At 44.1% G+C, this 25,765-nt stretch overlaps 1 protein-coding gene across 1 annotated transcript in view; it reads right to left on the bottom strand.

Annotated features, from left to right (window-relative positions):
* Positions 1 to 25,765, bottom strand: part of KATNIP (katanin interacting protein) — a 201,643-nt gene that overhangs the window by 97,957 nt on the left and 77,921 nt on the right. The window contains exon 7 of the mRNA XM_049902788.1: positions 2,799 to 3,066. Coding sequence (XP_049758745.1) covers positions 2,799 to 3,066 — 268 coding nt within the window. The remainder of the gene's footprint in view (positions 1 to 2,798; positions 3,067 to 25,765) is intronic.

Raw genomic sequence — 25,765 nt, 5'->3', positions numbered from 1 at the left:
GCTGGAAAAGGCAAGGAAATGGACTGTCCCTGAGGAACGGAGTCCCCCTAAAGGAATGGAGACCTGCCGACGCCTTGACTTTAGCCCAGCGAGACCTACGTCAGACTTTTGACCTCCAGACCAGTGAGATAAAAAATATGCGTGTATTAAGTCACCAAGTTTGTGGTAATTTGTTGCAGCAGCAATAGAAAGTGAGTACATCCTGTTATAGGGGAAGGCTCTGGGGTTCAAGTCACTTGTCTAAGGTCACAGAGCTAGGAAGTGATGGAAACAGGATTTGACCAGGCCTGCCTGGCTCAGGCCCTGCCTTTACCCACATCATTCCCTGTCTACACTGACTGCCTCCTCTCCATAAAGCAGCCCTTCAGAAACTTTGGGAAAGACATCTGCGTTGGCCATCAAAAGTCTATACGAGGTGCATGTACAACCTTGAAATCGGTGCATGTTTTGCTGTGTGCATTCTCAACAACATAAATTAAAAAAATTTTTAAAAATCTACATAAGGATATTTTCTAGGGCACTGCAGGACCCAGCCTTTTTGTACAACCCTAGAACCCTCAGATCTGCATGGAAAGTGGCCTGGGGTCACTGCTGGTCCCATCTTACACCACACACCCCCTTGCTCAGTTAGCTCCAGTCCCAGCGCCCCTTTTCCTGTCCTTGGACATTCCAACCTTTCTCAGTTCAAGCCCCTTGTGCTTGCTGTTCCCTCTGCCTGGAACACTGCTCCCATGGTGGTTTCTCCTCATCATGCCTGTCCCAGCTCAAATACCCTCTCCCTGAAAAGGTTTCTCTGACCACGCCCATTAAAGTGGCCCCACCCCCACCCCCCACACTGCTGGGTTCTGTTTTATAATCTTCACAGCTCTTAAGAGGGTGCCATTCTCTCCTCCTCCCTGAAGTCCTAACCTGACCTAGGATCCTGGCCCTTCTCTTCCCAGATACTGGAAAAATGACTTCTGCCTTTCTCTGTGCCCCTTGCTTACAAGAAGGACATATCCAGTTGGAAGGAGTAAGGGGTAGGAAGCAGCCAAGGCTCAGCCCAGGCAGGGTTGCCCTCAGGACACAAAGCCCCTTGCCACCATGCTGCCAGCACTGGGCTCAGTTCTGCCAACGTCTGGAGGACTGTCTACTTCAGAGGCAGTACTGGAGAGCCACCAACTCAGCTCTTACTAGTTGTAAAGGTGATAACCAGATCTCCTTCCATCAGAGTCATACATGCATCTCTCATTTATTTCACAACTTAGGAGAGGAGGGTGACTTTTTGGCTCCCCAAAGCCTAACAACTGCTTTCTACCTTTGTCTGGTTTATTTACTTAATGGTGGTTAAGAGCTCTTTGGGGTTCAGACTCCCAGGATTTTAATCCCAGCTCTGCCCCTTCCTAGCTGTGTGACCTTGGACAAGTTTCTTGATCTCTCTGTGCCTCAATTTCCCCATCAGTAAAATAAAGGCAATGACAATTCTTCCCTTGGGGTTACGGTGAAGATGAAATGAGGGACTATGTGCAAAGCCCTTGGAATAGTGCTTGGTACATGTCAATAAAAACTCAATAAATGTTGGCCACTGTTCTTATTTATGCTTATATGCTTACTGTCCATTTTCCCTGCTGGAATGAGAGTGCTGCAGAGGAAGGGACTGGGCCTGTCTGTTCCTCTCTGAGTCTCCTGAGCTAACACAATGCCGGGGACATGATATGTGACCAGTGCATGAATGAGTGTACGTCCCAGAACCAAATACATCTTTTCAGGCAACTGCCAACTGCTCTTGAGTAAGTGCTCAGGATTAGTTTGCAATTCCAGTCTGGGGACCCCTTACAACAGGCCCCTGGGCCTCCTGCTGCAGATCAAAGGGAACACAGCAACGTGGCCTCAGGAGGCACGCACCAACACAACTCTGTGTGTTCACTCCCAGCAGACCCTGCCCGAGGCAGATATCACCACAACACACGGGGCCCACCAGCAGGCTAATTGCTAAAAAATGTAAAATGTCAAGAAACTGAAGTTCTCTCTTTTCACTTTATGCCGTGGTATCAGTCTCAAACTGAGTCCGGTGTCAAATTCCTCTCCTTCTGTGGTCTGGTGCTTCGTACTTACAATCCACTGGAACAATGTGTTCCCAACATGTCTCACACAAAAAGAAAAGAAAAAATTCCCACTGGTAGCTTGGATGAAGGCAATTTTGCCTAATGGTATAACACAAAGGAAGAAGGGGAGGATAGGGAAAGGGAGAAGAGGGGAACCCCACTGGGAAATTCTTCCTTTCCAAATGTCCCAGGTCTGACTCTTTACCCAGCCTGGGTCATGTCCTAGCACCAAATAATCACTGTGACTCTGAGTGGCCAGACCCAGCCAGTGGCCAAACCACATGGACCAACAGTAGAGCAAAGGCAGTTCCCAAAGAAAAATCAAGGTGTGGTTATCCGAAGGAGGGGAAAGGATGCTGGGCAGGCAGGCAGGAGCCCTGAGGACAGAGTCTGGTCTACGTCTCTGGAGAGATGTCCATGTCCTGATCCCTGCAATCTGTGAATATGTGATTCTGCCAGCTGGGCCTGAAATCAGAGCTACAGCCCTGGACTCTTCAGTTATCTGAGCCAATAACTAGGCCCTTTTGCCTAAGCCAGTTTGCACTGGATATCTATCTGCCTCTCGCAATCAGTAAAGACCTGACTAATATACCTCCCTGGCCTATGCGACCACTCTACCCAGAGCTGAATTCACAATACTGCTGCAAGTTTAAGTCCTACTAGTAGATCCAGAGACACCGAAGGCAAAAAAAAATCATATAAGACAGAGCTCACTTTTGGAAGTCGTGTTAAATCCCAGCACCACCAGCGTATCTGGGCCCTGGAGAGGGTGTCCTTCTGCCTCCTGGTCCTCAGGAAGGTCCTTTTGCATTGAGTCCCCACTTGAAAGAAGGGGGTCATCTCTGGGATGGCCCATCAGTGCCTGGTCCTCTGGTTCGGGCTCAGAGAGTACATCTTCTTCAATGGAGTCGTACTCATCACTGGAATAATCCTTTTGCTTCCTTTGTAGATTTACGCTAAGCTCTAAGCTTTTTCTCAGCTCCTGTCAAAAGCCAAGCAAAGAGTTGAAAAATAAAATATGGGACTTTTAGAAAAACCCATTTGAAAATACGTCATTAGCACCAAAGGACTACTGCCACCAAACTAACACGTACCAAACATCGTCTCAACCCACGTGTTGTCACTGCTTCAAAGCTGGGGAAACAAATGGCAGGGATGAATGAGCACCTCTCTGCACTGAAGAGTACTTATAGTATTAACTCTGGTGTTCATATACCTAGGATGCCACTGAGAGTGTGTGCGTGTATAACAAATGATATGGTTATGGGGCTTGTTAAAGATTGCAGGCCTCACCCCCAGAGTTTCTGATTCCGTAGGTCTGGGATGGGGAACAATAATTTGCATTTCTGACCAGGTAATGCTGCTGGTCTAGGGATCACACACTTTGAATATGAAATCCCAAAGGCTTCCAAATGATCCTGAAATTCCAGATGGCAAAATACCCAAGAGATAGCTGTTGGGGTGGAGGGGGAGTCCTGTGTATTATGGGATGTTTAGCAGCATCTAAAGGCTATAGCATTTAGCACTTAACTATAAACCCATTGCTGTCAAGTCAATTCCAACTCAAAGCGACCCTGTAGGACAGAGCAGAACTGCCCCATAGTTTCCAAGGAGTGGCTGATGAATTTGAACCGCCGACCTTTTGGATAGCAGCTGAGCTCTTAACCACGGCACCACCGGAACTCTGCATTTAACTATAACTGCTTGATAATGTTTTTCATATGTGTCCCTTTTGTCCCCATGAGATTGTAGATTCTTTAAGGCCAAGCGTTAAGATCCATACTACAGTGATCAGAAAGTGTGTCACCTAATCAGGACACTTCTCAAAGGGAAAAAAGGTACTACTACATTCACACAGAGTCAAAAAGTGTTAACTGGAATCGTGTGGGTGCAGTGGTTAAGAGCTACGGCTGCTAACCACAAGGTCAGCAGTTCGAATCTACCAGGTGCTCCTTGGAAATTCTGTTAGGCAGTTCTACTCCGTCCTTTAGGGTCGCTAGGAGTCGAAATTGACTCAACAGCAATGGGTTTGGTTTTCGGTTTTTTTTTGGTCTTAGTTATCTAGTGCCACTATAACAGAAATACCACAAGTGGATGGCTTTAACAAAGAGAAGTTTATTTCCTCACAGTAAAGTAGCTAAAAGTCCAAATTCAGGGCGTCAGCTCCAGGGGAAGGCTTTCTCTCTCTGCCGGCCTTCTCATCAACGTTCCCCTGGACTAGGAGCTTCTCTGCGGAGGGACTCCGGGTCCAAAGCATGTGCTCTGCTCCCGGCACTGCTTTCTTGGTGGTATGAGGTCCCCAACTCTCTGCTTACTTCCCTTTCCTTTTATCTCTCTAAGGTAAAAGTGGTGCAGGCCACACCCCATGGAAACTTCCTTTACGTTGAATCAGGGATATGACCTGGGTAAGGGTGTTACAATTCCACCCTAATCCTCTTTAACATAAAATTACAATCACAAAATGGAGGATAACCACACAGTATTGGGAATCATAGTCTAACCACATATTTTTGGGGGACACAATTTAATCCATGACAGTGGGCAAACCACAATGCTGGGTTAATGTAATAAAACTACTCTGCAGCCTTCACAGTACCTAACATAGTTCTGAGAAAATGAGAAACAATCAATAAAGTTTGATGGTTGGCCAATAAACCTAATAGTTGCTGTGGAAGGCTGAATCATGGCTCCCCAAAGATGTCCATGTCCTGATCCCTGGAACCTGTGAATATGTGACTCTGCCAGTGAAAACCTGAATATACCTGAATTATCATAAACAGACTGTTGGTAGAAATACCGATGTTAAAGGCACTGCTGGTGAGGGCTCAGAAGGAAATGAAGAACACGTTATTATAAACTGGAGGAAAGGAAACTCTTGCTATTTAGTGGCAGAAACTTAGGTGAATTGTGTCCTAGAGTTATGTCAAAAATAGAACATATATGCACTAGATATTTAGCTGAGGAGATTTCCAAACAGTATTGAAGCTGTATCCTGGTTTCTTCTTGTTGCTTATAATAAAATGTGAGAGGAAAGAGATAGATTGAGGGAAAGACTGTAAAGCAAAAGAGAACCTAGACTTGGTGATTTGGGAAATTCTCAGAATATCTAGATTTCAAAAGATGCTAAAATAGGAGATTAAGGGTTGGAAGGAGGGCTCTGGAGAGAAAAGCAAAGTTGTGGCTGGATAACCTTCCATCAGTGCCTTAGAAGGATAGGGTATTCAGTCACACAGAGGGCTCTTTGAAGAGATTAGATGTGTGACTCATAGATTCCCTCAGTCATCTCAGGAAAAGCCAGGAATAGAGATGGGATCATCCAGGAAAAATCTGTAAAGGAGTCTCTAGTCTAATGGAGCGAACCCTAGAGACATACACAGAAGACCTACAATTTTTGAGGATGTTACAGCAGCAGAAACACTGCTTGGACTGAAAGGGACAGAGAAAGTGCAAAATCAAAGAAAGCTGTCAAACTCCCCAAATTCTATAGGTAGGAAACAGGCTAAGACTTCTCAGCTGCAAACACGTGCTATCCTTCATGAAAAAAGGAAGGATGACTTTGGGGGCCAAGCTGTGGACTCGAAGGGCAGAACCCCAAGCCACAGAGGGTTATAAAACCTAGTGGAATTTGCCCAGTTGGATTTTGGAATTGCTTGGGTTTGGTGACTCCTTTTTTCCTTTCATTTTCTCCCTTTTTAAATACTAACATCTATAACTGTTACCCCATACCTAATCTGCCATTGTATTTGGAAGCAGATAACTTTTCTAGTTTCTCAGGTTCACAGAAGAATTTTTCCCAAGATGGATCAGACCCAGAGTCTCACACATACCTAATTTAGATGACAAGATTTGGGACTTTTGAGAGCAGTAACTGAGAGCAGATATCAGGGCTCTGCCACTATGAGCACTCTGCCAAGGACTGGGGTAATAGTGGAGAAAAAGATGGCAAGGCCTCTTCCCTTATGGGGTGTACAGTACAGTGTGAAGAGATTAAAAAATCAATGCATAATGAAAAATTAACACGGACATCAGATGTGGCCAGGACTGTGGCCCTGAATGATGGGCTGAAGAGTGACTAGGCTGCAAGAGCCCCCAGTGGAAGATGGTAAGAGAAGCTGAGAGAAGATACCTGAACACTGAGGAGCCCCCCGGGGAGTAACTGAGGCAAGAGCGTGTCAGGCAGCGGGAAGAGCAGAGGCAAAGGCCCAGAGGCAGAAATGGCTGGAGGGTAGTGCACACAGGACAAGAGGAGGATAAGGAGGAGAGAACAGGGGCCAGATGGGGCAGGGCTTTGTAGGTCTCATGGAGTAGTCTGGATTTTGTTTTATGCACAGTGAGAGGCTACTGTAGGGTGGTCGCAAGACACAATATTTTCTGCTGTTTTTAAAAAGACTGCTATGGCTGTTGGGGAGCCCTGGTGGCATAGCAGTTAACTGCTGACCAAAAGGTCGGTAGTTCAAATCCACCAGATGCTCCTTGGAAACCCTATCGGGCAGTTCTACTCTGTCTTATAGGGTCACTATGAGTTGGAATCAACTCAATGGCAATGAGTTTCTTTTGGCATGGTTCTTGGGTGTCAAGATGGATTTTGAGAGGTGGGGTAAGGGTGGACACAATGACAAACAGTAGCAGCTGCAGGAGCAAGTAAGAGATGAAAATGGCCGCAGAGGGAGGGGCAGGGAGATACATTTTGGGGGCAGGGATGACAGAAATTGCTGACTGGAAATTAACAACATGCATACCCTTTGACCTAACACTTCTAGGGATTCATCTTTCAGTCTTAAATATGTAAAGATCATTGAGGCATCACATAATGTAGAGTGATCCAAATGTCTATCAACAAGGGTTTGGCTACACAGCTAAGGGAGCAGGAGTCAAGGGCCCAGTCGGTCCTTACACAGAATGAGGTAGATCTTGTGTACTCATTCAGAAAGATATCAAGAGACAAGTTTAAGTAAAAAGAAAAAAAAAAAAGCATGTTGAAAAAGAAGCATGTTGAAAATGTACATACTGTATGAACCTAATTTAAAAAAATAATTATGAGTTTCTATGCATGTACATGTATATGCACACAAAAAGTCTGAAAAAATAGATACGAAACTATTAATAGTGCTGGCACAAACAGCTAAGTGCTTGGCTGCCAACTGAAAGGTTGGTGGTTCAAGCCCACCCAGAGGTTCTGCAGGAGAAAGATCTGATGATTTGCTTCCATAACGACTGCAGGCAAGAAAACCCTATGCGGCAGTTCTACTCTGTCACGTGTGGTTGCCGTGGGTCAGAATGGACTTGACAGCACCCAGCAACCACCACTCTGGGGGACTCTCCTTTCTGCTTTGTTTTACTTTATTTATTTATTTTTATTATAAATATGTGTGTATATTTATGCTTAAATTCTCTCCTCACTCCTGCAAATAAATTCCCCAGGAGTACTGGGGAATAGTGGTGTGGATGACCCTGGACTGCCAGTGGTCTGAAAAATCACTGATCTCTATCTCTGCAACACTTGTCTCCAAAAGAATGACTCGGAAAGCGATCAGCAGAAGCACTTGATAGCAGAAGACAATGGAGCGGGGCCATCTAACTCACGAACAGTGCATCCAACCAAAAAAAAGAAAAAAAAAAACCCCAAAATCACCAAACCTGCTGCTGTCGAGTTGGTTCCAACTCATGGCAACCCCACCTGTTACCGAGTAGAACTACTCCATGGGGCTTTCCTGGCTGTAAAGTTTATGGAAGTAGATTGCCAGGCCTTTCTCCTGCAAGACCACTGGGTGGATTCAAACTGCCAACGTTTAGGTTAATAGTTGAACACAACCGTTTGCACCACCAGGAACCTTTGTATCTAGCCAAGAGTTCCAGATTAAAAGGCAACAGGCCACAGACCTTAAACAGGAGGAAACCCAACGAATATAGTACCCATTAGCCCTTCTGGAGAAAACACTCGCCAATAACAAAATCCAGACAATAAAGGGAGAAATCAAAATAAAGAATACAGACATGGAGAAGCTATGGTAAAAGGTCTAACTAATCGTGAGCACTGAAGCCATTTAGAGATTAAATAATAAAGACTAGACAATTATGTACATTAGGGTTCTGGAGCAGAATGCAATGGTATAAACCTTAGCCCAGTGACTACAGTTTAGGTAACAAAAATCAGGAACGGGCAGGCAGGGCGGGTACATGTCTGGCCTCATCTTCCACAGCTGATGATGCTCAATTCAAATGTACCTCAAATGGACACATGTAGTAAAAAGAAAAAAAGCAACTGCAACCTCCTAATATTTTTTCATAATTTCTTAAACTGATGAATATTTTTTTTAACTTTTATTGAGCTTCAAGTGAACGTTTACTAATCAAGTCAGACTGTCACATATAAGTTTTATACACCTTACTCCGTACTCCCACTTGCTCTCCCCCAATGAGTCAGCCCTTCCAGTCTCTCCTTTCGTGACAATTTTGCCAGCTTCCAACTCTCTCTATCCTCCCATCCCCCCTCCAGACAGGAGATGCCAACACAGTCTCAAGTGTCCACCTGATATAAATAGCTCACTCTTCATCAGCATCTCTCTCCTACCTACTGTCCAGTCCCTTTCATGTCTGATGAGTTGTCTTCGGGAATGGTTCCTGTCCTGGGCCAAAAGAAGGTTTGGGGACCATGACCGCCGGGATTCCTCTAGTCTCAGTCAGACCATTAAGTCTGGTCTTTTTGTGAGAATTTGGGGTCTGCATCCCACTGATCTCCTGCTCCCTCAGGGGTTCTCTGTTGTGCTCCCTGTCAGGGCGGTCATCGGTTGTGGCCGGGCACCAACTAGCTCTTCTGGTCTCAGGATGATGTAGGTCTCTGGTTCATGTGGCCCTTTCTGTCTCTTGGGCTCGTAGTTATTGTGTGATCTTGGTGTTCTTCATTCTCCTTTGATCCAGGTGGGTTGAGACCAATTGATGCATCTTAGATGGCCGCTTGTTAGCATTTAAGACCCCAGACGCCACATTTCAAAGTGGGATGCAGAATGTTTTCATAATAGAATTATTTTGCCAATTGACTTAGAAGTCCCCTTAAACCATGGTCCCCAAACCCCCCACCTTTGCTCCGCTGACCTTTGAAGCATTCAGTTTATCCCGGAAACTTCTTTGCTTTTGGTCCAGTCCAATTGAGCTGACCTTCCATGTATTGAGTATTGTCCTTCCCTTCACCTAAAGCAGTTCTTATCTACTAATTAATCAGTAAAAAACCCTCTCCCACCCTCCCTCCCTCCCCGCCTCGTAACCACAAAAGTATGTGTTCTTTTCAGTTTATACTATTTCTCAAGATCTTATAATAGTGGTCTTATACAATATTTGTCCTTTTGCCTCTGACTAATTTCACTCAGCATAATGCCTTCCAGGTTCCTCCATGTTATGAAACATTTCACAGATTCGTCACTGTTCTTTATCGATGCGTAGTATTTCATTGTGTGAATACACCACAATTTATTTAACCATTCATCCATTGATGGACACCTTGGTTGCTTCCAGCTTTTTGCTATTGTAAACAGAGCTGCAATAAACATGGGTGTGCATATATCTGTTTGTGTGAAGGCTCTTATTTCTCTAGGGTATATTCCGAGGAGTGAGATTTCTGGGTTGTATGGCAGTTCTATTTCTAACTGTTTGAGATGACGCCAGATAGATTTCCAAAGTGGTTGTACCATTTTACATTCCCACCAGCAGTATATAAGAGTTCCAATCTCTCTGCAGCCTCTCCAACATTTATTATTTTGTGTTTTTTGGATTAATGCCAGCCTTGTTGGAGTGAGATGGAATCTCATCGTAGTTTTAATTTGCATTTCTCTAATGGCTAATGATCGAGAGCATTTTCTCATGTATCTGTTAGCTGCCTGAATATCTTCTTTAGTGAAGTGCGTGTTCATATCCTTTGCCCACTTCTTGATTGGGTTGTTTGTCTTTTTGTGGTTGAGTTTTGACAGAATCATATAGGTTTTAGAGAAAACTGACAGATATTTTAAGAAATAATATTGCTTGCAATAAAGAAATCTGAATTTCAATAATACCTCCTGCTTCGATTTGGTTTATTATTCTTCTGTTATATGGATACAAATTTAAATACCATAATTTTATTCACAAAATATATAGGAGAAAGAGGCTTGATTCTGTATGGTTAGTACCTTCTTCACAAAGGAAAAGAACACATTTGTTCCATACTGGGTGAGCAAACTTTAGATACATAAGCTCTATAAGGTCCAAGTGATCTAAAACCATCTGTTCCAGGGGCAAAGGGGAAATGAACTAAGTTGCAATACTCTCACGAGAAAGCTGTTCAGAGCCTTTCCATCTGGAAAGATGAGGTCCTTGGGCTGGGAGCTTTGAAAGCCAACCTGCCGGTACTACAAAGGGATACCATGCTGTGGAATCTACCGTTGCTTTGAAGCTATCATCCAAAAATTTCTCTGTGAAAACTTACTTTATAGTTTTGCTTTAAAGCCTTGTTATATTCCATTTCAATGCTCAGTGTTTAAAATGTTAAGTTCAAGCCCTTTCAACAGACAGTCCCGTGCAATGGCAGCCAGGCTGCAGACACTACCGGTGAAGCACAGATGACAGGGACTGCACACAAGCCAGCCTGCTCATTGGGGAGCCAGAAGGAACTGGAGGGACATATAGCTAGCTAAAGACTTAAAGGGGTAGTTGCTAGAAGAACTACTGACTAAAAGGTAGCAGGTGAGTTAGTATCTTTTAAGCCTGCTCCTCCTCTTTCTACTGGGCTAGGAAAAGAATTTTCACTTTACTTGAATTCACAATCAACACCCATGGAAACAGTAGTCAAGAAATCAAATGATGCATTGCATTGGGCAAATCTGCTGCAAAAGGCCTCTCTAAAGTGTTAAAAAGCAAAAATACTACCTTGAAGACTAAAGTGTACCTGACCCAAGCCACAGTATTTCCAGCCGCCTCATATGCATGCAAAAGCTGGGCAATGAATAAGGAAGACAGAAGAATTGATGCCTTTGAATTATGGTGTTGGCAAGGGATATTGAATATACCATGGACTGGCAGAAGAAGGAACAAGTATGTCTTGGAAGAAGTACAGCCAGAATACTCCTTAGAAGCAAGGATGGTGAGGCTTCGTCTCATGTACTTTAGAAATGTTATCAGAAGAGACCAGTCCCTGGAGAAGGACATCATGCTTGGTAAAGTAGAGGGTCAGCGAAAAAGCGAAGACCCCCAACAAGATGGACTGACACAGTAGCTGCAACAATGAGCTCAAGCATGGCAACGACTGTGAGGATAGTGTGGGACCAGGCAGTGTTTTAATCTGATATACATATGATTGCTATGAGTTGGAACCAACTCAGTGGCATCTGACAACAACAGGAAAGGAATGAAATCGGACTGGCTATAGAACATGACATTTTTGTAATAACAGTAACAATAACATCAGTAACAAACATGACAACAAAAACAGCTACCAATTACTAAGCTTTTGCTACTGAGCTAACCTCTCTATCCTTATCTCATTTCAGCCTCCCCGCACTCAGTGTGATGGGGTTGGTATCCTCACTTTATAAGCTCAGAGCATTCAAGTCATGAGCCCAAGGTCACACAGCTAGTAATGGCAGAGCCTGGGTTTAGATGAATGACTGTCAGACCCTAAAGTCTAGGGTCTTGACCACATGACCACACTTAGCCCCTGACTGACACCGATGCATTGGAAGAAAGTGGCCTAGAGAGTGGAAGGGAGGCCTGTGCTCAGTGATGATCCATGACTTGCACTGAACTGATAAAAGTGGCCTGGAAGAGCTTTTAGATACAAAGCTGCCTTGAGGCCCCCAAATGTATTAAAATGTGTGGTAAGCGTCAGTGGCGGAAGCAATAAACCTCTAACTACAGGTAGTTCCCCACTTAAAACGTATTCCAGTTATGACAAACTGCACTTAAGGCCACCAATTTTTTTTTGGGGGGGGGTACATCTTATCAGTAATATATACTACATGTAATGCTGCCGTGTGCAATTTGCTGATGTTATCATTCTCAGGTATTCACTTGTAGATGTTTAAAGATCGGATTTATAAAGATACTAATAATAAAAGACAATAATAATAAACATTAAAAAAAGAAAGAGGTACTCAACTTACGTTAGAACTGACTTACAATGGAGTTGTTAGAACTTCATCGTAACTCAGGAACTACCTGTACTTAGAAAGAGCAACATGTTGGGTCTAAGTTCTGGGCCTGGGTGGGCTCTAGGCCCAATTCCAGCCAGCCTGTGTCACTGGAAAAGTCACTGGGCCTCCAGCTCCCACCTATAAAATGGAAAAATGTGCCCTGACTACATGGCAATCTGTTGACTGGACACAAGGAGATGAAAGCTATGACTTAGTGCTTCATGATTGCTTTAACAGAGTTCTAGTTTTTACAGAAAATTTAAAATTGAGATGACAGCATATTCTTTTTTCAGACCTGCAGTGCAATAGATTTCTCTTATATACAGCCTTTCCAGCCTTGGGTTTATAATTCTGCTAAAATGACTGGCTAGGCTACGAGGCTGTAAGGGATTGGTTAGTCTACTACGCTAAGACCACCTAGTAGGATTAAATGACCTCGTGGGAATTGGTCGATTACTATGTAAACTAAGTGATTGTGGTCTACTGAGGGGTCCTGGTAGAAGGACCGTGCCTCGATATGCACAAGGAGTAGACTTACATATGGGCCAATCCCACAGAGGTTGGTGTGGGGGACCTCACTGCCTTCAAGAAGAGCCTGGAGAGGAGTGCATCCCCTGGACTTGGGGTCCCTGCGCTGAGAACCTCCTAGACATAGGAGAGAGAGAGAGAGCTATAACACTGCAGACAGTGCAAGACAGCAAGAAATGGCAGCGACCACAGCAGAGTCCAGCAGCAGAGAAATGGCGGCAGCAGTATGAGCAGCAGGAACCAGGAGGTCTGTGTGAGGCAGCTGAAGTGGGCTTGCCAACCCACCAAATGAGAGAGAGTGGACCACCTTTGGGCAGGAGGCTTGCTGGCAGAGTGGGGTGCCTCCAGGCACTTGTCGGCAGAGCTAAAGAGCTGTAACGCTTGCCCAAGCAGGGCAGAGACTGAAAGAAGGGCTGACGGTGGGCACAGCTGAGGGAAGGCCTGCCTATGGGCACAGCTGAGAAGAAGCTGAGAGCTGCCTTGGTCGGAAGCTGCCCTGATTGAAGAACTGCATCCTGTCTTCTGAGTTGTATCCTGTTACTTTCAAGTTGATCCTGAGCCCAAGCTGTAGCCTGTTAGTTCCCTAAAAAGCTGCACAATCATGAGTATGGTGTGTGAGTTCTGTGTGGCCAATGCAACGAACTATTGAACCCAGTTGAGAAGTAGAGAGTGCCATGGAGAGGATAGCTGGTGTCAGAAACGGTGATAAGTGGAGGTATGTCTGGCCTCCACCTCACAGGAATCAGCTTTGTGCTGATGGTGATTCTCATCTCTCCTTGGGAATTCAGACCAGCCCTAATGCTAGATTACAAGACCCTACTGATTTTGCCTACAAGAAGCTCATATGCTGGGACTCTGAGGCCACACGGTTACATTGAGGTAGTCTTCAAGCGGAAACAGTAATCTCTGGGGCAGAGGTCACTGATAGGCAGCCAGAAAAACCAAATCCCACCCACTCCAATAATGTCTCTCATCTGGCCAGCAGTTTTGCAAAACTGGGATTTGACCATCTTTAGTCTGACATGCACCACTAAAAAAAAAATAATAATTTCCACTAACTCCTATTGTCCTATATGAGCCACTTTACACGTTTATATTAACCTGCCCAGCCCCTAAATGTTATTTATTCTGCAGTGAAGGATTAGTTGACTATTCTACTCATTCATTCATTTATTCAACAAATAGTTATTGTTGAATTATTTGTTCCCCATAAGCAGATCCGACTGCTAAGTGCTAGAGATAGAGGGATGAACAAGACAGATTGGGCCCCTGTTCTCATGGAATTTATCATCTGGCAACAAAAATGAGAAATTACAAGTGCCATGAGTGTCAAAATCCCAAACCTAAAGCTTGCTAGCCCCTGCCTCAAGCCCACTGGTTCCTAGATCCCAAACTGTCCATAATAAAGTAACTTGCACCCTAGGTTTAAGGTCTTTTCTGTGCATTTTAAAAATTACATTCTTGTACATCAATTCTGAGGGAACTACGGCTAGGAAAATGTGATTTATACATGTGCTTCAAATGCTTATGGACTGTTTTTAGTTTTCTGATACCTTCTTGGAAACCCTGGTGGCATAGGGGTTAAGTGCTACAGCTGCTAACCAAAGGGTCAGCAGTTCGAATTCACCAGGAGCTCCTTGGAAACTCTATGTGGCAGTTCTACTCTGTCCGATAGGGTTGCTATGAGTCGGAATCGACTCGACAGCACTCGGTTTTTTTTGGATACCTTCTTACTGTACCATTCGACCTTGGATTTTCCTTTAGTAATTTTTATTCAAGGCTAAATTTATTTATGTAGCACCTTGGGATTCAGTCTCTAGAGTTCATCAGTATGTAGCAAAAAAAAAAAAAAAAAAATCATCCTTGTCTTAGGGCATGAAGTGACAGAAGAGAAAGAACACTGGCAGGAAGCAGACCAGTGCTGAAGGCTTTCCTCAGATGTTTCTTGGTTATTTGAAGTATCGATAGATAATAAATTGGATAAGGGTAGCAGAACAGAAAGACTGTTCCAGACCGACTAGAAATTTTGAGGAATTCCTGAAAGACAGAAAGCAGAGATCATATCTACGAAGACCTAAAAAGAGAGGAAAGCACAGGCCAAAACATGAGCAGTAAAATTGTCCATAGGACTGTGTGTGTGTATGTGTGTGTAACTGAGTCCAGACTTGAGATCGAGTGAGAGGAAGCCTTTGGAGGTATTCATTGCTCCCTACACCCCAAACCCCACTGTGTTAAGTCAGAGGCTGCAGAGTCACTCCCTCACAGGCTGAAGGCCTGAGTTTGGGTATTAGGGTAAGAAGCCAGAGCAATGCCCCAGAGGTCACCTTCCCCTAGGTAGGCTGGGAGATTCTTGACTTGAACAGAAGCCAAGGCACATAGCTTCCAAAAACCTGTTCTATCCCAACCCCACGATCACCAGGGTTAGGTTACATCAGATAGACTAGGCACAGGAAGTAGGATTCTCAAATACAAAGATGAATAGACAACCAAGAATAACCAAACATTTGGACAAAACCAACATCCTGAAAGGCAGTGATCAAATGTAATCAACGGAAGAACTAACAACCAATGAAAGAGGGCAGAGGAGGCTCCTGGATCCTGAATGCAGGGCTTGCAGGGGTGGGAGTGGAGCCCTGGAGGTGGCTCCTCCAGGGAAGCTCTGACCCAGCACAGGAGGAAGGTGAAGTGGTTAAAATGTGGGCCCTCCAGTCACACAGGCCGGCTTTATCCAGCTTTGTCCCCTCCAAGCCTCCTTCTCTGCAGAGGAATAATCCATAACTCATCCCAGTGATGAACATATCAGCAAATCTTAGCTGTTATTATTTCTATGATCATATTTTCTAAAAAAAATCGGAAAAATGGATGGTCTGAAAACAAAAAAAAATCCTCCGTTTTCACATAACGCCGATTTTCTCATAACAACCTGGTCTTTGGAACCTAACCATGTGGATAAGTAAGGAGTGAGTGTACTTATCCCAAATATTGACTCAGGGGTCACTCCTGATTAAGATTGAAAAGGATGCTTTAAAGTCAGGTGCCATCTGGAATCCTCACTTGCAGAAACACTCCATGGGGTGAAAGGATCACTCTTCTCATTTCTGGACCACATTTCACAGGCAGTTAGTGCTTGCTCAGCATCATTCCACATGAATCATTCATGCCTGTCACCGAATTATTCCTGCTTAGCTGACCTTGGGCTGTCTGACCCACCTGCCAGGCCCTACCTAATGCCATCAGCCAGGCTGTCCTTGGGTCTGAGCTCTCCAGCTGGGCATCTCTGGGTGCACTCAGGACACGATGCCTCTGATAGTTCTGACTACCAGCGGGGCTAATTCAAGTGCCACAGGAAAGGAGAAGAGCCTCTTCCTCCTCTTGTTGGGAACTGACAAAGCTTTCATTGCCTAAACCAGAGACTGTAGGCTGGTGGTCTGTAAGCCAAATCGGGCCAGTAAGTATATTTTGTTTGACCCACAGAAAATTTTGAATTGGTTACTGTCTTAGTCTGGGTTCTCCAGAGGAACAAAAGCAGCGTATATAAACATATAGAGAAATTTCCTCAAGGAAATGGTTCCCACAATTGTGTGGAAAAGGCTCATGCAATTGTAGGGACTGGCAAGTCCCAAATCTATGGGTCAGGTGACACGCTGAGGACCTTGCTGGGGCTGATGAACCCAAAATCTGAAGGTCAGGCGGCAAGCTGGAGACCTCTGCTGGCTTATAGGGTTGCAGGGGTTGGTAAACCCAAAATCTGTAGGTCAGGGAGCAGGCCAGAGACTTCCGCAGGCTTACATCCCAAGAGCCAAAGATCAGGCAATGAGAAAAGTGTGCAGGGTTGAGAAAAAGTGCAAGCTTTTCCAAAACATCCATTTATATACTGGAGATAGGCCCCAAGGAAACTCTTCTTTCAACCCATTGGCTGCTCATATCAGATCACAAAATGGAAGATGATTACATAGTATCTGCCAGACCACTGAGAATCATAGCCTAGCCAAACTGACACGTAACATCAACCCTCCAAGTTACCAATGTTAAAAAATTGAGAGTTATCAAGGAAACCTGGATATCTGGCTTCTCTTAAAACTAGAAAGCCTGAAACCTTGGGTTGCTATTTTCACATGGTAACAGTCAGCTGAGCTGTGTAGAGATCATTCCGTACAGTCTCAATGGCTCCCTGCTATGCCCTGATACTGAGGCCAAGTGCTATGGTTACCCCCCAACTGCCTCACTCATGTGGTTTAAAATATTCCTTTTAACTAACAGTCCCAGAAATTCCAGTATTTCAGGATCCAAACTACATCTCTCAAACTGACTGTTCTAGACAAGCAACACAAAAATTCTTTGTCAGATCCTGAGTCATAGTTTGGAAGATAGTTACCATAATTATAATTTATCGATGTGTTGGCTTAAGTCAGCTCGTGTGCACTGGCCAGGGTACCTAATCAACATTTATACCACTCATTCACTTTATTTGCTTTAAAATTTATTTGCAAACTAACTCTGTGCCTGGTACCTCTCTGGGGACCAAATACAGCAGGCAATGAGACAGACCAGGTATCATGAAGCTTAGATCCGGGATGTGGAAAGGATGTTGCAAGCTCTAAGTATCTAACTTGCAAATGACCTATAAAAATACAGCCCTCAGATGAATGAGGGCTCTGTGAACTATTAAGTATGCTCTACTCCTACAGATTGTAGGGTACAAACCCCCCTCCTCCCCACCTAAGATTTACAATTTCAGAGCTGGCAGGCACGGCACAGGAAATATCTAATCCATACCTTCTTGTCACAGAGAAGGAAATAGAGGTTTGGAAAGAGTGTGACTTAGCCAAGGTCCAGAGGGTTCTCAGAGAGTTTGTAGAAACGTACAAACTCTCTCCAGGCTTGCTGAGCTCCAGTCACTTTCTCTCTGACTTCCTAAAAGAGCAATCACAAAATCCAACATCTTCAGAAGCTAGGATAGCAATGTAAAACAGCAACACGACTCTCAGTGTCATACAGTAGGGAGTGGTGGGGACCAGGGCAAACTAGAGGATGCATGCTCTGAATGGAGGTTTCTCATTCAAAATAAAACAGCAACAACAATGCCCACAGCATGACACCGGAACAACCAACAAAACACATCTGTAAGCGAAAGCTGGCTCCACAGTCCCAGGCCCAGCCCTGTCGAGGCCATATCTCCTCCCGTTCATCCCTGTATTTCTATCTTAGTCTCCCCTGAATCTTAGCATAAAGTTCTTACTAGTCATAACTGTTGAGAAAGCCTCTCCTCCATGCCTCTATTTTCTCTGGATTTTTTTTTCTCCAGTTTGAGACGAATTGTAGATGTGACTAAAGTGAGAAAAACCGAACACGAAGGGTACGCGTTCATTTTGTTAATATGACAACACAAAATTAATTTTCTATTTCTCTAAATTTCACTTCTTTAAATGCCAAAAACCGAACTGTCCAATTAATTTTATAAGAAAATATTTCTAAAATATACTAAGACTTCCTAAAACCAAAAAACCAAAACCCATTGCAGTTGAGTCAATTCCAACTCATAGCAACCCTATAGGACAGAGCAGAGCTGCCCCATAGGGTTTTGAAGGAGCAGTTGGTGGATTGGAACTGCCGACCTCTTGGTTAGCAGCTGAACACTTAACCACTGTGCCACCAGGGCTTCCTACTGGTCAATCATCTGGATAGCAAGTGACTCTGCAGTACGGGCGACACTGTCAGGAACGATTATGCTTTCATGTCTGTCTCGTTTTGCTTTGAGTAATATCTTTCACTGATTATTTTTAAGTGAATTCCTCTTCTCCCACCCAAGGGTCCTGAGGTACAGGACACAGTTTTGAAGACAAGGGCAGACCCCTCTTCCACCCTGTAGCTTTCTGGCCTCGGTGAACCTTTGTTTTTTCTTGTTTTTTACTTTTTAGTTCTTTTTGTTTTGTATTATGTAGTAGAGGTTTTAACTTTTAATTTTTAAAACGTCTTTCTTTCATAGTTCCCCAATCCAAGCCACAAAGTCCAAGGTATCTAAAAAACAGTTCCCTTTGAAATGTATCCTTTAGGCCTCCTGGTTCAGAGTAGCTTTGGAGTTTTGGAGTTCTGTTGTTAAAAGATGTGGTATCTCATATCCACAAATTCACTTTGCTTAAAAATTAGATCGAAAAACATGCCTTTTAAACAAGTATCCTAGATGATTGTCACGCATATCAAATTTTGAGAACCATGGCTCTGTTATTACCTATTGGCTTTTTTCCATTTCTTTGATTAGATAAAGTCATCTGGCAATTTTCTCAGAATAGCAAGGCATTTCTTTGCTTTTGGTTTCCTCGATCCTTTCCTCCTAACAATGGCTCTCAAGAAGCCCTGGTGGCACAGTGATTAAAGCGCTCGGCTGCTGACCAAAAGGTCAGCGGTTCGAACCCATCAGCCACTCTGCAGGAGGAAGATGTGGCAGTCTGCTTCCGTAAAGACTGCTGTTGTCAGGTGCCATCGAGTCAGTTCCGACTCATAGCGCTCTATGAGACAGGGTAGGACTGCCCCATAGGGTTTCCAAGGAGCATCTGGTGGATTTGAACTGCCAACCCTTTGGTTAGCAGCTGAGCTCTCAGCCACGACACACCACCAGCCTTGGAAACCCTATGGGGCAGTTCTACTCTGTTGCTATGAATTGGAATCAACTCAACAGAAATGGGTTTCATTTTGGGTGGTTCTCAAGCTTTATTGTGAAGTCATATAGTCATGTAAGGAGCTTAAAAAATGATCATGCCTGGGCCCAAACCCGAATTAGAACCAGAACCTCAGGGTGACAGGACCTGGGCATCTGCACATGTGTGTGTCTTTTTCACTTTTTGAGTTAATTGTAGCATCATGCACTGTTATAAGAAATAACAATAATAGTTTTTTCTCTTTCTTTGCTGATGCTTAGTTCTATGGGAGCAGCTCATTTACTCTCTAATGTGCTAGCAGTCCACTCCCCTTCCCTCTTTTTAAACTTTTTATTTTGAAAAAATATAAAACCACAGAAAAACTATATGAATAGCATAATGTAAAACACTCAAATACCCTTCATATAAGTTCGTCAATGTTAATGTTTGCTGTGATGTCTATAATTGATGCACAATGGTTCAGTAATAATAATAAGTGCAAACTTATTGAGAGGAAACGACAGAGAGAGAGAGGGATAGATAAAGAAATGTGGCAAATGTTAACAGTCGATGGAAAAAAACTAAAGAAGAGACCTAGGTAAAACAGCACAGGAGGACTGTATCAGTGTCAATTTCCTGGTTGTGATATTGTATTATAATTATGGCAAGATGTTACCACTGGGGGAAACTGGGTGAAGGGTACGGGACTCCGTCTTATCACTTCTTATAACAGCATATAACTCTCAGCTATGGGTTCACTGGGGAAGTATTTGGCTGAGGAGAGGGACTCTCCATCACTGTTTAAACACTGTTCAGCCCAACTGATGGATGGCTACCTCTGTACCTTATTCCCAGGCACAGCACCAATAATACACAACACACTGTGTCCCTTTGGAGAGCTGGGCGTTTTCTGAAGCAAAAACATGTCAGCATAATTCCCAGCCTGCAACTGTTAATTCAAAAGAACGTGGAGTCACAGAGCCTGGGCTTCCAATCCTGGCTTTAAGGACTGGGCGATTGACATCATCTCTCTTCCTGAGTTTCTACAAACGATAAAATGGGAATGAAAATACCTAGCACTTAACTCACAGGGTTGGTGCGGTGATTACACACTCAACACAGTGCTGCCACTTAGTAAGTGCTCACTGAATGTAAATTTTTAATATCATGAAATATAATCTACGTATTGTGTGTTGCTTTTAATCTTCTAGTGGGTGAGCCAGGTTTTTTGTTAAAGCCAACTACCGTTGTTACTCTACATCATTTTACCAGATGTAAGTGAATCTCACGTGGGTCCATCCTGGGGCCCAGCACCTTGGCTATGGAAAAGACCCTGACTCTTCATGGGTAGGATGCTGATCTTACCATTACATCATGAATAGTTAATAGGATTCTTTCTTTGTCCATGATGCTCGAAGGGTTGGGATGTCCATGTGCGTTCAGCAGAGAGAAATTAAAATCGCAGGGCACAGTGCTGATGGGAGACTTGGTATCCTAGGGACAAGCACAGAGAACTCACTGTTCCTGAAGCTTGTCCTGGGCCCTCATTCTCTCTGCTGGTCTCCCTGCCTCCTGTTGTCTCTCTCTTCCCCAACTCATTCTTTGCTCTCCCTCCCAAAGTAATCATACCCATTCCTGCTTTACAAATGCCATTGTAGACACACAGCTATCGCATGGACCAGGATTCAAACTCAAGCCGCCAATTCCCAAAACAGTGCTCTGAACCGCTGGACTATGTGATGGTTGAGTACCGGTGTGAAGAGACAGCCATAATAAACTATTGATGACATATCCCCAAAGGTGGAATGATTAAATATTACGGTGGTATAGGAGCCCTGGTGGTACAGTGGTTAAGAGTTCAGGCTGCTAACCAAAAGGTTGGCAGTTCGAATCCACCAGCCGCTCCTTGGAAACTCTATGGGGCAGTTCTACTCTGTCTTATAGGGTTACTATGAGTTGGAATCGACTCGACGGCAATGGATTTGTTTTTTTTGGCACGTCAATATAAGCCCACGTATGTTGAAAAAAAAAATAAACGTAAAAAGACACTCATTCAGAAGTTATTTATATGGTAGTCCAAAATAGCAGGAACACCCAACCAATAAAACCTCATTTTTAAAAACCTGCCATTGAAATTAATGAAAGGTGATTAAAGGGCTGGCTGCAGAGCCCTGCTCAGGCAGGGGGAGGGCCTATCCCACCAGGGGATGCTTGACCAGGGGTGTCACAGCTGCCCACTCCATACAGTACATAGAGCGTGGGTGGGGGTGATGGGCCATGGCAGAGTCTGCACATGGCAGACCTGCTGGTGGCGTGTGGGTTGGGACAGTCCTTATCTGTTTATATGTGTAAGCAAGTGACAATGGGCTTTAAAACAATGAATTGTAACTGTGAGAAAATACCCAGCTCACTCCCCTACAGGAGCCACACAATGGCAAGAAAACCTCAAAGAAGATACTCCAGAAGACGCCGGGGTGGTCAAGTCTCCCCATCAACCATCATGCTCTTAGAGGCTTATGAGATCTAAACTTGGGAAACTCCACTCATCAGGAATGAGCCAGGACCAGAACATTCCAAATCAACTGTCTTCTTTTAGATAGAGTGAGATAACAATTTTTCAGTCTGGATGGCTATACACCCATTACTCACAGTGATTATCGCTGGGCCAATGGGATTATGAAAAAAGTTTTATTTTCTTAGTATCATTTGAGTTTTTTACATTGATCATGCATTACCAGAAAAAACACACACACAAAAACTTACAAATGCCATTGCAGACACACAGCTAGTACATGGACCAGGATTCAAACTCAAGCCGCCAACTCCCAAAACGGTGCTCTGAATTGCTGGACTATGTGATGACTGAGCACCAGTGTGAAGAGATGGCTATGATAAACTGTTGATTTATTAAGATATTACATCCTAATAACTGAAAAAATGTGTGCTTTGCTTCATTCCCAGTACTTAAATGGAGCCAAACAAAAACAAAACAAACCCATTGCCATCTAGTTGATTCTGACTCATAGTGACTCTATAGGACAGAGTAGAACTGTCCCTTAGGGTTTCCAAGGAGCAGGTGGTGGATTTGAACTGCCAACCTTTTGGTTAGCAGCCGAGCTCTTAACTACTGTACCACCAGGTCTCCTAAATGGAGTCAGTATCATTTAAATGGAGCCAATATAATCTATTGCAGCACATAGCTCATAACCCAAGGAAAGCCAGGAAAACTAAGTCCTGGGACTATGGTGGAACTCTCTAGAAAAAGGTGCCTTCCTTTCACTGGAGGTGTTAAGCTGCTCAAAACCCTATGATGGCTTCCCGTCTGACTCAAACTAGAATCCCACATATTTACCACAGCCCTCAAAGCCCTCTGTGACCTGACCAATGGCTCCTTCTCTGTCCTCAGCTCCTTTTCCTCACTCCCTTGCTCATTCTGCTCCAACCATGCCGGCTCCTCCCTGTCCTACCGCTCAGGGGCTCTGCACCTGCTGTTCCCTGTGCCTAGAATGCTCTTCTCCATATGGCCCACTCTCTCACTTTCCTTGAGGTCTCTGTTCAAACATCACCTCAGCAAGGAGACCCCTTGACTTCCCCATATAAAACAGTGGTCCCTTCCCATCTTTCTCTATGCCCTTAGTTTATTTCTCTTATAAGGCCTATCATCACCTGAAATATATTTGTTTGTCTATCTCCCTTCCATAAAGGCGGTTTTTGTTCAGTTTTATTTTCAGTGTCTAGCAGGGTCATCCATGGTAGAGAGGTTTCAGTGGACCTTTCAGACTAAGACAGACTAGGAAGAAAGGCCTGGTGATCTGCTTCCGAAAATTAGCCAGTGAAAACCTTATGGATCACAACAGAACACTCACTTACTTTGGGCACATCATCAGGAGGAATCAATCACTGGAGGAGGACATTGTGTTCAGTGAGGTAGAGGGCCAGCAAGGGCAAGGGAGAGACCTGGTGAGATGGATTGGTACAATAGCCACAACGATGGACCCAAACATGCCAGCCATCATCAGGATAACACAGGACGGCGCAATGTATTGTTCTGATGTACACGGGGTCACCAGGAGTTGGAGCTGACTCCACGGCAGCTAGCTAGAACAGTGTCTGGGGCCAAGTGGTGGGGACTGTGGCAAATTGGGGACATCTGCTCCTCAGCTCCAGCTCATTGCTGTTGGGTGAGAATGTGAAACCCAAATCTTCTGATTTTTCAAGAGAAGTTCCAAATTCAGATTTTTGCATGGAATCTCCTGATTCTTAAATGTCAGCTTGTAATTCACGTTTTTAAAAACACTGTGTGAGTCAGTGGGATGGAGGCCAACAAAACAGGTCTGCAGCATGCAGGTCTGTGAACTCCGCCCAGCCAAGAAATGGAAGTTCACTAAGAATATGATTGCAAGCCAAAAGGCTCGCGTGTTTCAACAGTGAAGGTCAGATGAAAAGTATACACGCAGACATCCATTTTCTTTTGCTCCATTTCAGGCTGCACTTGCAAACAGTGTGAGGTGGCTGGGTATATTTAGCCACGTGCTTTTTTTCTTTTCCTTTCCCTGTTCAGATTGCATCTCTTAAGGCTTCCTTCTGCCTTTGCTGAAACCTGGCGTTGCCATTTTATACTTTCACTTAGCAGGAAAATAACTCCAAAGGGAAATTGACTGTGAAGCCGTAAGGAGTGTCCCCTCAAGATGGGGAAGGAAAAAAAAAAAGGAAAGAAAGAAATACAATCAAGCACTCACAGTGGAGAAAATTAAGTGCTGGCGAAGCAGCCGGTGCCAATTCCAAGCACGTGCGCACAGGAATGCTAATGGAACTTAATCGCTCGTGAGGGACGTGGCTGCAGGGAGCTTGTGCTGCAGGGAGCTTGGGAGCCTGGAAAGGGAGGGACACATGTCCATTTAACAGGAGGTGCCGAGTGCTCAGCCAAACGGAGCTACCACAGCCTCTTGCTTTTACAGCAGGCACACAGTCTGCAACACTGGGGTAGGGCAGGGACAGTAACAGATTGAACTCGGCTAAAATCCAGGCTCCCAAACTAAGAGAAACTGACAGCAATTTTGCACAGGCTGGAGAGTTGGGAATAGGAGGAAAACATGGAATAGGAGGAGGATACAGAACTACCTCCATGAATAGCTGCCTTCTTTGCCATGAAACCAGAAGAATTGGATGGTGCCCAGGTACTGTTACTGAATGTTTTGATCAAAGAGTCTACAGACGAATCCTGACCAAAAGGGGGAAAAATGCAGAACAGACTTTAAACTCTCACAGCATTCAGATTTTTCTAGAGTCATGGAGGCTGGATGATCCCTCAAAATTGCCCTGAGATTATCATTAAACCTCAAACCAAAAACAGTCCCTGAAGTCTTCTTTAAACCAAACACTAGTTTATTTTAACTAGTAAAGAATGTCTGCCTTGAGCACTGTGCTCTTTTAAGAACTACCTATATGAGATCAAATTGGCAACATCAACTCAAAAGATTAGACAGAAAGTTTAGGGGGCAGTCAGTCTATGTTAATGGGAAAGGAACAATTCAGAATAGGAGGGTGAGAATGGTTGCACAACTTGAGAAATGTAATCAATGTCACTGTAGAAATTGTTGAATTGGTGTATGTTTTGTTGTATATATTCTCAACAACAACAAAAAATATTTTTTTTTGTTTTGTTTTTTAGAAGACTGTATTGTTGATTCAAAAGCAAGTGTGAGCATGTGTTGTGTGGTGGGTAAGCATTCAAGGTAATGAAGTCCACAGTTTCATCTACTGTAAAATTTCATTTTTTGTGGACCAAACAGGAAAACAAGGTTATGGGGTTGTTCTACTAAAAAAAAAATTTTTTTTGTTCAGGAAGACAAAAATTTCCACTTTACTCTCAGACTTTCACAATCAGGATATGAAACAAGATGGTCTCCTGTTCCTCGCCTGCCCTTCCTTTCTGAGCAAATAAAGAAACAAACATGCAACAAAGATCTGAGGAAGGTTTCATGGGTAGCATGCCCCCTCCTTTACTGGTCATTTGCATTTCATAGAAGCAGGCTTTTGGGACAGAAGTGACACACGGAAGCAAGATCCTGGTGAGGTAATGGGAGTCTGCAGCCTGGGCCCACAGCTGAAGGAATGGCACTCTTGCAAATGGGACAGGGCATGGCTTAGCAACTTGACTTTGTCCTACCACCCTCAATAATTTTGCTTGAATGTACGCCGGGGAGATGGGTTAATTGCTCGCTCTAATTATAAAAGGGATGCCTTTGGAATAAAATTCAAATCCCCAACCCCAGGTCTATGATGCACTACCTGATCTGGCCCTGCCATCCCCTCCACCTCACTTCCCCTTGTTTACACCATGCCTGCATTCCATTCTTTA

The sequence above is a fragment of the Elephas maximus genome, chromosome 12, assembly GCF_024166365.1.
Source record: "Elephas maximus indicus isolate mEleMax1 chromosome 12, mEleMax1 primary haplotype, whole genome shotgun sequence".
NCBI lineage: Eukaryota > Metazoa > Chordata > Mammalia > Proboscidea > Elephantidae > Elephas > Elephas maximus.
Note: the sequence above shows the minus strand (reverse complement) of the source record. Positions and strands in the feature narration are given on the sequence as shown.